The following is a 15,955-nucleotide window of genomic DNA, read 5'->3' as shown; positions in this document are numbered from 1 at the left end:
TAAATGAGGCAAGAACGAAGGCAAGATAACAATGCAAAATCTAGTAAATCCTTGCAAAGAGATGAGTTTTATCTGGATTAAAACAATACGTTTGTAGTAATGAGATGGTGGTTCAGTACACTGTAATGCTCACTAAGCACCTGACCATAGACATACCTTAAAAGCTTATATGGGAACTAGCAGGCACTGACACAAACCGTTTTTATAAGCCTGAACTTATAGCTTGGATTGTAATTGCCTGGAATAATTGTCATTTACAATATGGTAATGATTTATTAGATGCAACTATAATAATGCAATAATTGGGAACATCGTATTATGACATTTGCAGGTTAAACTTTGAAATCACACGTCAAGACATGAAACGGATAGTAGGAGCGCAAACTAAAAAGAAACCATCACCAGTATCAAGTAAAGAACACCTTGAGAAGGTAATCTTATATTTAACGTTACGATAAAAATATTTATTACAAATGTAGTTGAGTAACAGAGAAAAAGATCTAGAAAACAAAATAAAAAATCTAGAAAATGATTTGAGGAGAACAAAAGATCAACTAAACAGACTAAGAGAAAGTCCAGGAAAGGCTGCTTTAAAGCAGAAGGCATTAAGAATTTTAGGTCAGAAGCGGTACTTCGAAAACCAACTTGAGGCAGTCAGAGGATTTACGTATAATTTGGACCAGACTAATTTTACTGTTCAGGTTTTGAAAGACACACAACAAACTATTTCTTTTATGAAGGATGGCATGAAACAAATTAAAAATGAATTTAAAAAGTTAAATGTTGAGGACATCGATGCAAGTATTAACTAATTCTTCATATCATAAAAACAATCCATTTAAACCTTTAGAACATGCAAGACGACCTGGCAGACTTAATGCTGGAATCTGAAGAAATACGGAACTCTATGATGCGATCCTATGACACTCCACTAATCGATGAAGACGAATTAGAAGCTGAGCTGGACGCTCTCGGTGATGAAATAGCTTTGGATGATGATCAAACATATATTGAGGATGCCTTAGGGAACGTTCAAGCTGATAGTGTGAATAACCTTCCCGAACCTCCTAATAATATAACAACAGAGGTGATTTAAGCAGTAACAATATTTGCGTGTGAAATAACCAATATTATTGTTTTCCAGAATGGCATTGTGATTGATCAGTTTGGGTTACCAGAAATTCCAAAACGTCCCGTTTAAATAATAATTGACATTTAATTTTACCTTTATATCATTTATTGACAAAGCAATAAAACCGCTTTTGCTTCCATCCATTTGATTTTATAAGTCGCAAGATTATAACGAAAATAATAAACCGTCGAAGACCTACAACAGAACAGAAAATCACTTTTGCTCTTTGAAAGTGAAATCCAATATTGCTTTGTATGTTTACTGTTATTTCTCCCAACCACAAGTATACATATAAAACAGTATTTATTGGATTTATAGCCGTACGCACATCATTATATGAAATTTTATATCTCTGAAAGTCGTAAAACTCGGGAAATATTATAATATATTTTAAGAAAATGCTTCCGACGTAAAAACCGAAATCTATGTGGAAAGTTGAATCAATTTGGGTCAAAGGAAAATACTTAGTTTGTATTGAAACTTTTGCGAAGTATGCTACTACTGATTAAGTATTATCCACAATTTGAATGTGAGTCATCATGAATGAGTTAAAGAAATTAACTGAAAATTTCTAATACACCCCATAATTTTTATTTGAGGTGTTACTTGAAGGATTTTAAATATTTTATAACATTCCTAAATGAAAATCTTATAACTGATTAACTGAGAGAAAATATACAAAGTATGTAAACACATTACATGTGAATCACACCCACATGTAGGAAAAATAAATTACAAAAGCTAACGGCTATCTAATAATAAAATAACCTAAGGCAAAATGTCCTTTGTATAGTCCGTATCATTTTTAAATGGTGTAGCCGTCAAAAATCAATAAGGAATCACTTTTAATTTCAAAAATTAATGATACGCAAATCTGCAGCAGGCCCATAATTCTCCCGACCGTCGAACGTTTACTGCGAACATTATTTCGAAAGCCATAAATCCCCGGAAAATGTAAACACGATTTCGTATCTGATTTAAATATCTATTATCCGTGGCCATCCGCGATGTAAAACCGGGCAGAACGATTTCACCGTATGTGTGAAAAGCAGCGGGAATTTCGTTGTCGCAAAGATGGATGAAGTCATGTGGCGGAAATAAAAGGTCGTTTGTCGCGCCGTGTCTCCTTTAGTTAAAAAGTGGGCAAAGCAAACGCCGCAATAAAAATATCTGCCCTTATAATTCTAAATTTATAGGGGAGGATTGCGGCTTTCTGTCAAAACAATAAAGGGTATTACTCACTCAAGTGCTCGAAACTTATTTGCAATAAAGACTTTTATGTTCATGTAAATACTGCCTACATTCATGCAGTCAGGGATTAACTAACTGAAGTCCTGAGTAATAATAATTCTAAAATGTTTTCACTCCTTACCATTTAACTTTTAACGTTATTCGCATTTATGCCCTTACTACTACTACTACATACTTAAGTTAATAATTATTTTTTAGTTAATGTTTTTTAAAAAATTAAATCTTAACATAAGATCATTACATCATTCGTTATAATGTCCAATAATGATAATGCATGGCAACTTGCGGATCCCACTTTCATGCGACCTAATTACACCATGACATAGCATCAATTTGCAAATAAACTGTCATATGGCTCACGGAATACTCAGGTGACTTTAATTTTAATAAATAATTGTACATGCCACAGTTAGAATATTTTATATACCCCACATTCTTAATTAGGGCGTGTATTCTTAACATGCACATGTATGTTATATTTTTTGCGTGCTGCGAAGACAATTGTTAATTCGTGAAAAGTTCCTTGTTTATATATTGCAGTTGGTTTAATTTGCTTGCTTAATGAGAACTTACGTTCTGTATTAAATTATTTTTACGGCAAACCCGACGTTTAATTATAGCTAAATTTATTAAACACAAAAACAAGCAATACTCCATTTTGTGTTTTATATTTTGTTAATTAATTTTAATAGGGTCTCTTCAAATTAGTGCACTGAATAATATGGCTTAGTCGCAGACCCACCCCTACCTATGCTGGTAATTTTGATTTATTGTGCGGACAGATTATTTTTCATAGCAATTAAATTCTTTTAATTAAGATTTAAACACAATTATAATCGCAAAAAAAATCTGTTTCGAGTTTTTTTCTTCTGTTTTATTCAATTCAATTTTGTCTTTGAATTGATTTATAGCATTACTTGTTCTCTTTAAAATTTAATTGAAAGGAAAAGAAAAAATCAAACGGCAAAATTTTAAATCAATACTTCATGAGATAAATAATTTCGTTACTGATACATTCACCTGGACAACTAATATAAAGCTACAAGTAAGATTCATTTTAACACAATAAAATTTTTAAATACATACAGTAAATCTAGTTTTGTATTTTATAATTTATTCATTAATTTTAATAGAACCTCTTCACTTGAAGAGTAATTTAAGTAAAATTACTTAACTTAGAATTCCTATCTAATTTTGTTTTCCTGCATTGACAAATTATTTTTTTAACATTTTTAAATAATTAAGCTTTGTTAAAATATTTTGTACGTAATACACCAACTTTATCTCTATTGAAGGACATTCACTTCGGTTACAATTATCGAAAGTGAAGGAACAACATCTCCACTCTAACAGAATAAACTAGTACAAAAAAGATATATCCAATTTTGTATTTTATATTTTGTCTATTAATTTTAATAGGATCTCTTCACATAAAAACTTCTACTTCTGAGAATAATTTGATTTATTGTGCTAACAAATTTTTATAGTTATTACAATTAATGGCCTAAACATCAATAAATGCATGTACAATCTCACAACCAATACTCTTTGACACTATTATTACTATTTCAAAGTGATAATTTTGTCAAATTCTTCAAACCAACTCCATCATTTTCATAGCAGTGAAAATTTGTTAGTTAAGGTCTAAACAATACTTAAATATAATTATAATCGCATAAATAATTCTCTTTGAGGCTAATTTTTATTATTGTTTCATAGAACATCGTCAAGTTATTTTATAGTATACCAGCTTTGTTCTCTTAAAAAAATAAAAAGCAAGCAAAAAGATTAAAACGATCCAATTTTTAGATAAATACCTCGAGGAAAAGAGTACAAAAAATCATTTCATTTTATTATTGATTATGAAAAAAGCATCTTTATTGGGGTACATTCACCTGGATCGCAAATATGATATCGAAAGGAGAAAGAACACTTGGTAAGTAATAAGCTGCCAAAGCTAAGCAGAAAGCAATCGCTGACTATTCCATCCTTCTCATACGAAATTTTTCCGTTAAATTTTACGATCTCATAGTCATTCGCTTGCTACTAAATAACTTCGTATTTCGAATATCATAAAGGAAAACTGAATAATTCTACTGAAACATGTATTTTCTACAAGGCAATGTATCAATAAGTATTACTCTTTGAGAATTTAAACCCCTATAGTCAAAAATATGCGTTTCATATATGAAATCAAAAAATGATTGAAATTATTTGATAAAAAATATAAAATGCAGTGGAGTTTAACTTCAGATAATATTTCCTGTAAAAATGTGTAATGGAAATGTTACAGATTTATATTTTATTAAAAGTTCGTGCTTTAAATTGCGAATAAAAAATTACGAATATTTTTTTATTTATGGTCCTTTATAAATTTGTTTGCAACTTTATTTAAACTCGCCGGTTTATACGTTATGAATACGAAATCGTATCTACTTACAAGTGTACCCGAAGGAGCTGTGTAATAAAAAACCATCATAAAAATTACAATAGAAAAACGCGAACCACAACTGATTTAAATTTAAAATATTTATGTCCACATATAAAACTACTAGACTATCCCTATGACATAAATAAGTTAAATTTTCCACAATAATACATTACGGGACACGAATATGTTAAGAGCAATTTTGAATGTTTCAGCTGAAACCAAATTGCATTGCTATCAGCAATTGGCTAGCCTAAATTCAAATTTTATAAATTCAAGTCAAAAACAAATATCCATGAATACTAAATATATGGAAATATGAAACTACCGCAAGTCTAGATAAGAGGCGGAACAACTTAAAATTTCGTATTCTATTAGAGTAAATCAAAACAACAGCTTTATCACGGAATAAACTCGTGCTCGGCCTCGACAGTGTTCTATATTTATTGTTTCAATTTACTTTTCGATTATCTTTTCTCAAGACAATATTAAACATGCATTCCACAGAATAAGAACAATACACTTTTGGCATTCCATTCTATAATCGAACTTTATCTCCAACCTCATTCATTTCCTCTGAAATAAAACGAATCCATCGTTTATTTACTTTTTCGTTGAAAGACTTCACATACAGTCGAAATTAGATTAATGGTTACATTTTCCTAGTTAAATATTGCAATATTGTCTGACCTCTCATTGACATTTTAGGGGATGCATATTCTATGAATATAGTGCAATAGCACTAACTTGTTCTAAACTATTCATTGGATAAATGTGATAAACACTATCTGGAGTTTGCTGATTAGCTCTAAAAGCTATTAGTCACAACAAAAATATACTGACCTCAACACAAAATTACCATCAAAAACTGCAGAGAAAATTTTGAACACCATTAAAAAGTTATAGTCCGCCAACACTCAACAAAACTTAATAAAGTGTTAAATTGCAACGAACATGCGAAGTGCACAAATAAACTGGTTGTAAAGCATTAGTAAAACACAAGTGTTGGCAGACACTTCTTAATATATTAACGAGAAATTATGACTGTTACCTATGGAGTTTATGCAGGGACCGTAAATGAGAGAAAGGTAATCATGGAATAATTGCTGCGTTTGAAACTGTTGCAAAGTCCCGTTATTTCTTGTGTGCGCTCTCCCCAAAGAGTATGCTACAATTTGGGTAAATGTTACCACTTTGTTAGTTGCGAATTACTACAGTCATCTGCAGAATGACTCGTAGCCACTTTGGTTGACATAATATCGAAACTTCCGCATAACCTTCCATTATCGAAGTCGAGAGATCTACAATTTGGTTTCTGGCATCGAATTGCATTTCTCAAGTTGCGCTTTTAATATAGTTTAATAGATTAAATTAACTTTCGATGGTGGATAAAAAGTGAAATATTTTATTACAGGTACATCTAATTTAATGTCTATAACTGTAGAAATTATTTGTTCCTTCCATGTTGAAAAAATGTAACAATACTGTATGCACCCTTAAAGATCTAAAAATTAAAAATTCAAATTATTACTTTTTTAATGATACTAAAATAATTTACTTTTATGGCTGGTTGAAGTGACATTTCCCCGAATGAACCAATGGTAATTAAAAGTGGCCTCTGACTGACACGAAGCATCAGTCGCAATAAATCCGTACATTTCTTGTCAAATTCGTTCCATTTCGATTCATATATAGCATCCGATAATTTTAAACTCTAGAAATCTTTGATTACTTTATTATAATTTCTGGTTATGACCTACCTCTGATTTTATTGCATCAGCAGATCCATGGAGGAGCATTATTTCTACAACTCTCTGTGTCAAAAAGGCGAAATTAAAAAATAGTACGAAGCTAAAACTCATCTAAAATTTATCATTGAAGTTACATTTTTCATTATAAAGCTAATCACTACCTGCATTGCATTAAGAAGACTTGCTGCAAGTTGAAATGAGTTTGTCAAAAATTCTAAGAATAATAACGATTTAATTTCGGAATTTAAAATTTTTACAACGCTGTAACATGGACAAACACCAAATAATTTGAAATAATTATCTTTATTTTACTTACCACATAATATTTTGATGTTCAATTATACAAAGCCTAAGAGTAACAAAGACAGCTTCATCTTGGGTCAAATGATTGTAACGTCTTTTAAAATTTTTAGCGTATACGTGTAGATTGGCCAAAAAGTGTTGAAGAATTTGAAGTTTTACAGCAACATGAAGTAAGAGTGCTATCAACATTAAGTCAGAAGACGCATAAACAATGACTGCTATGTAACAAATAAAAGCATTCACTGAAAGCCCTGCCATATAATGCACATTGGAATCAAACGGCAAATACGATACATAGGGCAAACGTCTAATGGTACCATTAGCTGCAACTGGATCCCACTTCAATTCATAGTCTATGAAGTGTGATGTTATAAAAATAATTCCTAAGGTAGGTGTAAAAAATATAAACCCAAACATCGAGTAAGTTCCATATTTATTATTTTTTTTCCGAATCATTTGTATACCTTCGTCTCTGATGTTGGATAAAATAATTTCAGTGTTGGTGAACTCAACAATTAATTCTTGCAAACCGGGAGAAATGCACATAAACATCTTAATAAGCATAATTGTGTAAGTGATACTTAACATGAAAGCTGCTGGAACGACAGGGGAATTGTCCAAAATAGCAGTCAGAAGTCCATGGTATAACGAAACCATGAACATGCAGTAGATACCTTGAAACAAATATGAATATACAGCGTAATATCTTCTTAGTTTGTCACTGATTAAACTTTTTGGCCAAGTCCCATTGAGGGCCATAAAACTTCGAGTCTTTCGCCAATATGAATTTCTATCCATCGTAATATTTTATGGTACTGTCAAGTTTTGATAACAATAGCTCGTTGTACTACTAAATGTATTAGATATTCTACTGTTTATATACGAGTTACCGCCGAGGTTTATTTGAATTATGTACATTTTCATTAGACATCGGTTTTAAATAATAAATCTTATAATGACTCAAATACTCCACATGTTGAAGCAAACATATAATTTAAAACAACATTTATACTTCAGATTTTCATTATTCATTTGAATTAGCTATTAACTGAAATAGGTATATTTTGATTTAATTATATAATGTTTCAATAACTATATTATATAATTTAATTCTATTTTAGATTTTACTTCTATAATATTATTATAAATTATAATAAAGTAGAATAACTGAACAATAAATGAAGTATAATAAACACAATCCGAGTTTACCTCAGTTCCATTATCATTAGTAAAATAATTTCATTTAAGTTGCACACGTTTGTCTAATATAAAGAATTTCTTTTTAACGTTGATATTTAGGCAAAATGTTATTATAATCTACAATTGTACGTGAAAAAATTGACCCGTTATTCCTTGTGTGTACTCTTGCTAATCAGCATAATGCGTAACCACTTTGTTTGACATAATATCGAAACTTCTACATAACTTTTTATTGTCAAAAGATATACACTTTGGTTTCTGACATATATATTTTATTTCAATTACATCGTTAATCTACTTAAGTTGAATAACTTTCCATGTTGGATAAAGATTGAAATATTTTATTTCAACTACATCGTTTAATCTACTTTGATTTCTACAATCATTATGCATTATGAAAAAATGTAACAATACTGTAGGCTCCCTTAAAAATCTAAAAATTACAAATTTAATTTATTACTTTTTCTAGTAACATTAAAATAATTTACTTTTATCGCTGGTTGAAGTGACATTTCTCCGAATGGACCAATGGTAATTAAAAGTGGTCTCTGACTAACACGAAGCGTCAATCGCAATAAATTTGTACATTTTTTGTCAAAGTCGTTCCATTTCGAGTCATATATAGCATCCGATAATTTTAAACTCTAGAAATCTTTGTTTACTTTATTTCAATTTTTAGTAATGACCTACCTCTGTTTTTATTGCATCAGCAGATCCATGGAGAAGCATTATTTCTACAACTCTCTGTGTCAAAAATGCCAAATTAAAAAGAAGTACGAAGTTAAAGCTCATCTAAAATTTAACATTGAAGTAAATTACATTTTTCATTATATGATCTCTACCTGCATAATATTAAGTAGATTTGCTGCAAGTTGAAACGAATTGGTCAAAAATTCCAGTAACAATAACGATTTAATTTCAGAATTTAAAATTTTTACAGCACTGTAACATACACGAATAACTAAAAAAAATTGTAAATAATTCTTCTATTTTACTTACGACATAATATTTTGGTGTTCAATTATACAAAGTCTAAGAGTAACAAAAATAGCTTCATCTTCGGACAAATGATTGAAATGCCTTTCAAAATTCTTGGCATATACATGAAGATAAGTCAAAAAGTGTTGAAGAATTTGAAGCTTTACCGTAACATGAAATAGGAGTGCTATCAACATTATGTCACATGACACATAAACAATAACAGCTATGTAACACAAAAAAGCATCCAGCGAAAGACCTGTCATATAATGCTCATTGGAATCAAATGGCAAATACGATACATATGGCAAAGGTCTCTCGGTACCATTAGCTGCAATTGCATCCCACTTCAATTTAAAGTCTATGAAATGAGAAGTTATGAATATAATTCCTAAGGAGGGCGTAAATAATATAAAACCAAACATCGAGTAAGTACCATATTTAGTATTTTTTTGTCGAATCCTTTGTATACCTTTCTCTGTGATGTTAGATAAAATAATTTCGATATTGGTGAACGCAACAATCAATTCTTGCAAGCCAGGAGAAGTGCACATAAACATCTTTATAAGCATAATTGTGTATGTGATACTTAACATGAAAGCTCCTGGAACGACGGGGGAGTTGTCCAAAATTGCAGTCAGAAGTCCATGGTATAATGAAACCATGAATATGCTGTAGATACCTTTAAACAAATATGAATAAACAACGTAATATCCTCTTAGTTTCTCTCTTATTAAACTCTTTGGCCAAGTTCCAGAAAGGATCATAAAAGTTTGAGTCTTTCGCCAATATGAATTTCTATCCATCGCAATATTTTATGGTACTGTTTCGATAACAATAACACAATATACTAAATGTGATATTAGCAATTCTACTATTTATATAGTTACCGCAGAGATGCATTTGTATTATGTAGGTTTTCAAAATATACCGGTTTTAAATAATAAATTTTATAATGACTCAAATACTGCACATTTTGTAGTAAATATATAATTTAAACTAACATTTATACTTCAGATTTTCATTATTCATTTGAATTAGCTATTATCTGAAATTGGTATATTTTGATTTAATTCTATACTATTCCAATTAACTTAATGATATAATTGAACTCTGTATTAGATTTTACATCGATAATTTTAAATAAAATATAACTTATAAAGAAGGAAGTTGAATAGTTTCACAATAATTAAATTACAATAAACAAAGTAAACTTAAGCACAATCCGAGCTTACCTCAGTTCCTTGTCGTTAATAAAATAGTTTCACTTCCGTTGTACACGACATTTTCATCTAATACAAAGGACCTCCTCCTAATTTTGATGTTCAACCAAAATCTAATTATTATCTACAATTGTACGCGAAGGAACTGTCGAGCTGCTAATTTAATTCACTACCATGTTCTTTGCTAAATTCGTTTTACATTCATAAAGTGCTTATGTACAAAATAAAGAGCATCTAGTTTTGTATTCACGATGGAATTTTACACTACATTCACAATTTATAAGGAAGTTTAATGAAAGGTAAATTTTACGCGGATTTAGAGTTCTCTACTATTTTTATTTAATATTTGTCTTTCATTAAAAAGTTATTTGATTATTAACGGTATCCTATTTAAGATTCATATTTATATAAGAAAAGCACTTTGCTTAAAAGGTGACAAGGTTTTATTAAGAATAAACTAGATGAAACATTTTTATTGCTTCTACCGTGAAACTAATATTATTTGGTATAATTATGAAACAACAAAACTTTCTTATTTCTAAGGATGTTTTTACATTTCGTATTTGTATTTTACTATTTTATATAGTTTTACGTCATGTTGGACGGAACAAGTGAAATGGACCGACCTCTGTCGGTTACAACATATCTGCCATTTGTTGCAAAGACTCACTGTGCCAGGCACTTTTGTTACATTGTATCCTATATTTCTTATATCTACAATTTATGTTTTAAAATTTCTTTGTTTTATTACATTACACTTTTTTAATTTAATGTGCGTGTTAATCCTCAATAATTAACGAATTTCTAATACTAAAGGCATTGTATTGTACTGCTTGGATCCAGTGAGTTTAAAATTAGATTTCTACATGGGAAAGCTATTTGAATGTCAGATAATTGAGATAGTGCAAACCTAATATGACAAGGAATATCATTTACAAAAGCAGTCCTTTGTCTATCTATTAAGTCCTAATATTGCCTGTGGTCATGTTCTGCTTCAATACTATTGAGATCGCTATAAGCTGTTAATATCGATTTATTTTTTATTTGTTCAAAAATGATCTTTTTTAATTCCTTAACTCGATATTTATTTTTATGGATGTAACAAGTGGTTTCTTTTGGTAGACCGACAGTGCAGCCACTAATAATTACTTATGTTCCACAAATGTAATAATTGTATATGCACTCTTAAAAATCTGAAAATTAAATTATTACAAAGGTCCCACGTAAAGCTTTGTATACCTTTAAAGCTGGCTCATATGACATTTCCCCAAATGGTCCAAGACTTATTGAAAGGGGTCTCTGACAAACAAGAAGCATGAGTCTCAAAAGGTCAGTGCATTTCTTGTTAAAGTTTATCCAATCAGACGCATAAATTGCATTCGACAACTTTAAACTCTATAAATTAATAATTAATTCGAGTTTGAGGGTTGTTGAATTGTACCTCCGATTTTATAGCATCAGCAGATCCATGAAGAATCTTTATTTCAATAACTCTTTGCACGAAAAATGTAAATCTAAAGACAATTACAAACGTGAATTCCATCTAAAAATTTTATTATTATTTAATGCTTTTTTGAGATTTTACGTATGTTACCAATGAAAGAATGCTTAAAAGAATTGAAGCTACTTGAAACGAATTTGTTAAAAACTCAATAAGAAACATGGTTTTAACTTCCAAGTTCATTTTGTTGACCATACTAAAATGCAAATTTAACTTTTTTTTCCTATAACTATAGCATTTACTTACGACATTATATGTTGATGTTGAATAATACAGAGCCTAATTGTTACAAAAATTGATTGATCGTATGTGAGGTTGTGTTCCGTCTTTATGATCTTCGCATATTCATGAACATTAGTCAAGAAGTGTTGCAAAATTTCCAACTTCACAGAAACACTAAACAATAATGTAATTAATATAACTTCGCAAGATATATAAAGAGTAGTGCTCATAATTAATATGATAGTGTTAATTAAAAAGCCAGTCAAGTAATGCATATTGGTATCAAATGGCAAATAAGACGGATATGGTAAAGTTCTTTCAGTGCCATTGGCCTTAACAGGATCCCAATTCAATTCAAATTCAATGAAGTGGGAGGACAAAAACGTAGATCCTAAAAACGGTGCAAATATTGTAAAACCATAAACTGCATAGGTGCCGGATTTCGTATTGATTTTTCGAATAGCCTGCACACTTTCGTCTTTCGTCAAACTAGACAGCATAATTTCTGTTTGATAGCACGATACAGTCAAATTTTGGAAACCTCGAGACATGCATATAAACATTTTGGCCAGCATTAATGTATATGTTATGCACAACATAACACTGTTCGAAAGTTTTTCCAAATTGTTCTCCAAGATTGCGGAGTAGAAGCCTTGGTATAATGAAATCATGAATATGCAGTAAATGATCTGGAACAACCTCGAATATACAACATATACCAGTCTACGTTTCTCCGATATTAGACTTTTTGGCCATGTTCCACAGAGAATCATTAACGTTTTAGTTTTATGCCAATATGACTGCTTGTTCATACTCACAAAACAATCAATGATTGTAATATATGTAATATGTTTAGGAGCTGAAAATTCTAACTAATCTAAAATTGCTTGGGTCACGTATTTATAGGCAAATTATGATGCATTTAGAGAATAATAAATTAGCAATAAATAATTATTAGTTGTTGGCTGGCGTCTAATTACAGAACATAATTTTCTTAATTACCACGAATTAATTATGAATTAACTAACACACGTGTACGCTGAAGATATTAATAATTAGTGATATTTTTACATTTGCAAATGTGGACGTGGACAAGGAGGATTATACGTGTAAAAAATAAAACCAATTATGATTAAAACTGAAAATATTTTAAACTCAGCTAGATGTCATTAATATAATAATTAACTTATTACTTTAAAAATTTAAATAAATCGATAAAACATACACTGAAAAATTAAATAAACTATTTTCTTTTTTAATTATTTAAAAATGGATTAATTAATGCACATCAATTATACAACAGATGATAAACAACTTGTACTGACATTATTATGTTATTTATTGCTTTAATAAAATCACTTGATAATAGAAACATAGTCATTAAATGAATATAATTTATGTACAAGTCACTGTCAAACTATTAGACAGATTATTCATCATAATCCAAATCTATATTCCAGCATCAGTTGAATATTTAAACGGCAGCGATATGAGAATCGATGTATTGTAAATTTTGGTGCTTAAACCTGATCAGTGAAGCAGTCTCAACGAAATGATCGATAGCCGATTTAAATAAAACCGGGGATATTGAATTCAACAGGGCCAATTGCACACACAGGAATAACTCTTTGTTGCGTCTTTTATACGCGTTTTCCCATTTTATGTGACTATATTTTTTGTCAAACGTTTATGTTGTTTTAGATAGTAATTTATGACTCTGGTGTACCTCCGTTACAACATGGAAACTGCTACCGTTTCGATAATCGATTCCTCCGAAAATTTATCCAAAAATTTAAATGGACTCAAATGATAATTGTTATAAAAGAGGTATATTATGATGATGCACTTTAAACATGTTTTGTGCAATTCAAAAACTGCACTCAAATTATACAAACACAGTTAATGTAATTAACTGTTTGTTTAAACTAGGAAAACAAAGATTTAGTAAATAAAATTGTTAATTTAACTATTCCAGGATTGTTTAATTAAAGTTTTATTGTCATACATGTCACCATCAATACCAATTAAATGACTTTATGATAATAGCTCAGTTAATAACAACAATTTTTCCTATTGATTAAAAGTTAAATTACTTAAAACTGCACTGAATTATTTCTACTGAATTTATATTTATTTCGACCGCACCGCTTTAAGTTAATTGCAGAATGCACACGTCTGCTCTGAAAATTTATAATGCACATTATTTTTCCCAAATTTAAAATTTGAAGTACGCTAGGAAGTAAATTGCCTGAAAAAGCACATTTGGCATTAGTTCAATGTTATGTACATTTGAATGAAACATTGAAATCTATTTTCTCATAACAGGCTTATTTGAAAAACACATTTATTATCCTGCAGCTTAAATTTTGCAAATTGGTTTGTATACATTTTCACCAAAACTACAGAAAAGTTACTCACAAATAAAATAACCTATTAATTACTTAGGTACATTTTTTATTGGATAATTAATTTGCAATTATAAAATAACATATTATGGTAATATAAAGTTTATTTAAGCATCGACATTGAAAAACGGAAAACAAAGTGGAATGCAAATAACATCCGTCGCGACAAAAAAAGGAGAAGACGGGGAACGATTTAAGGAGCTGCAGATTGTAAATATAAAAGCAGCCAAGATAATAGTAAACACTTTTTGCAAAATTATGTATTTGCAGCCGTCCAAACGTAATAAAGGGAGTTAAGTGAAGCACGGGGGCGCAAAGAATGTAACGGGGAGACCCGCGTCACTCCACCAATTCCGTCTAATGGGGAGATTGTTTCGTTCTTTGGTCCCCGACAACTTATTGTCCCAATTCGTGACTCCGTGTCCTCCGACTTTAAATTTACGATGTTTTATCTTAATTGTTTAATCTGGTATTTTTAGCGAGCGCGCCCCAACTTCCGACTGCGCTGAATCTTTTATGCAGCACGACAAATTTTCTCCGGGTTCATTAAAATATTTCTGGATGGTTCGATTGCGGGAACCGAATTCCTGCATTTTTATCATTGACATGCTCTTAAATATAATTGCTATTAGTTTTTACTTCTGAATAATAATATTTGTTTAACTAACTGTATTGTTCGTTAATATAAAATTACAGGCATTCTTCCACTGAAAGGTGGAGGTACTGGAAATATTAGGGATCTGCGCTATTTTAAGTGGACCGAATTCCAATGAAATTATTTCCATTTCACCACAATGACACTGCAGCATTTGTATTTGCGTTTTCGACCAGTAAACTATTATTAAATTAGAAACTTGTGAATTATGTGTCCACTTTGTTCTCTGTTAAAGTAAATTGTATTCTATTAAGTGTAAAGTAAGTCAGATTAAAATTACTGTAGGGCCAGTTCTAGGTCGAAAACCACGGAAACTTTCTAATGCAATTTGTAGTGTTGCTGTGAGCTGTGAGATATTAAAAGCAATGAATAATTAACAGTGCCGTAATTCAAACAGTCTTACTGCAACAGTTTAATGAATTTGTCTGGTTTTGCAGCTGAAGTGAATACATACTAGCGTTAGCCTTTTCAATATTAACTATGTTTTGCGAAATCTCTAAATTCAATTTTACTTGAATCATACTTGTTCATAAGAAGTGAACGCTGATTTTAATTATTCAAATCAGGTAACTATAGAGCCGAAAATAATCATTTGAGGACAATGCGCCCCCATAAATATTAAACTCATTATTTTTTTCCTAGGAAAATCCCCGAAGCGGTCTTTCACGATTCTGTGTGGTGTAAATGCTGATTTATTATCGGAGGTGTGCCTTTTTATATTCTATTAAACCACATTCTTTTTCAATTTCCTTTTACTTCGCGGAAAGTTCATGCTTTAACGACCGTACAGGGATTCCGTTTTGTGTACCTTTACATAAACTCGTCGCTCGTAATTAATTGACTCATATATTTTCTAGCCTCTGTAGTTTTTTCCAATTTATATAGTATAAATTATGACACGCTGAA

The 15,955-nt window shown here is 30.4% G+C and overlaps 3 protein-coding genes across 3 annotated transcripts; 1 reads left to right on the top strand and 2 right to left on the bottom strand.

Annotated features, from left to right (window-relative positions):
* Window positions 1-331: 331 nt before the first annotated feature.
* LOC109596207 (charged multivesicular body protein 5) lies at window positions 332-1,271 on the top strand. Its single transcript, XM_020011703.2, has 4 exons — window positions 332-431; window positions 480-797; window positions 851-1,087; window positions 1,145-1,271. Exons 1-4 carry the CDS (start codon window positions 360-362, stop codon window positions 1,199-1,201), a joined length of 684 nt encoding a protein of 227 aa, XP_019867262.1. The 5' UTR covers window positions 332-359; the 3' UTR covers window positions 1,202-1,271.
* Window positions 1,272-6,196: 4,925 nt separating this feature from the next.
* LOC109596220 (odorant receptor Or2-like) lies at window positions 6,197-6,895 on the bottom strand. The gene is made up of 5 exons (XM_049965037.1): window positions 6,879-6,895; window positions 6,724-6,823; window positions 6,572-6,673; window positions 6,370-6,525; window positions 6,197-6,315 (listed from the first exon to the last, which is right to left on the bottom strand). The coding sequence occupies exons 1-5, from the start codon at window positions 6,881-6,883 to the stop codon at window positions 6,259-6,261; spliced, it is 420 nt and encodes a 139-aa protein (XP_049820994.1). The 5' UTR covers window positions 6,884-6,895; the 3' UTR covers window positions 6,197-6,258.
* A 1,429-nt stretch (window positions 6,896-8,324) lies between these two features.
* On the bottom strand, window positions 8,325-9,197 carry LOC109596219 (odorant receptor Or2). Its single transcript, XM_020011716.2, has 5 exons — window positions 9,065-9,197; window positions 8,908-9,007; window positions 8,756-8,857; window positions 8,554-8,709; window positions 8,325-8,498 (listed from the first exon to the last, which is right to left on the bottom strand). Exons 1-5 carry the CDS (start codon window positions 9,067-9,069, stop codon window positions 8,451-8,453), a joined length of 411 nt encoding a protein of 136 aa, XP_019867275.2. The 5' UTR covers window positions 9,070-9,197; the 3' UTR covers window positions 8,325-8,450.
* Window positions 9,198-15,955: the final 6,758 nt, after the last annotated feature.

The sequence above is a fragment of the Aethina tumida genome, chromosome 3 (assembly GCF_024364675.1).
Source record: "Aethina tumida isolate Nest 87 chromosome 3, icAetTumi1.1, whole genome shotgun sequence".
Classification (NCBI taxonomy): domain Eukaryota; kingdom Metazoa; phylum Arthropoda; class Insecta; order Coleoptera; family Nitidulidae; genus Aethina; species Aethina tumida.
The sequence above is the reverse complement of the archived record's forward strand: the minus strand, read 5'-3'. Positions and strand labels throughout refer to the sequence as shown.

Coding starts and splice junctions, on each gene's coding strand:
- LOC109596207 (XM_020011703.2), top strand. CDS start 360: ATGAAACGGATAGTAGGAGCGCAAACTAAAAAGAAACCATCACCAGTA. Junction 432..479: donor GTAAAGAACACCTTGAGAAG/GTAATCTTATAT, acceptor TTACAAATGTAG/TTGAGTAACAGAGAAAAAGA. Junction 798..850: donor TAAATGTTGAGGACATCGAT/GCAAGTATTAAC, acceptor TTAAACCTTTAG/AACATGCAAGACGACCTGGC.
- LOC109596219 (XM_020011716.2), bottom strand. Junction 8,710..8,755: donor CTGATGCAATAAAAACAGAG/GTAGGTCATTAC, acceptor AAAGATTTCTAG/AGTTTAAAATTATCGGATGC. Junction 8,499..8,553: donor CACTTCAACCAGCGATAAAA/GTAAATTATTTT, acceptor TGTAATTTTTAG/ATTTTTAAGGGAGCCTACAG.
- LOC109596220 (XM_049965037.1), bottom strand. Junction 6,526..6,571: donor CTGATGCAATAAAATCAGAG/GTAGGTCATAAC, acceptor AAAGATTTCTAG/AGTTTAAAATTATCGGATGC. Junction 6,316..6,369: donor CACTTCAACCAGCCATAAAA/GTAAATTATTTT, acceptor TTTAATTTTTAG/ATCTTTAAGGGTGCATACAG.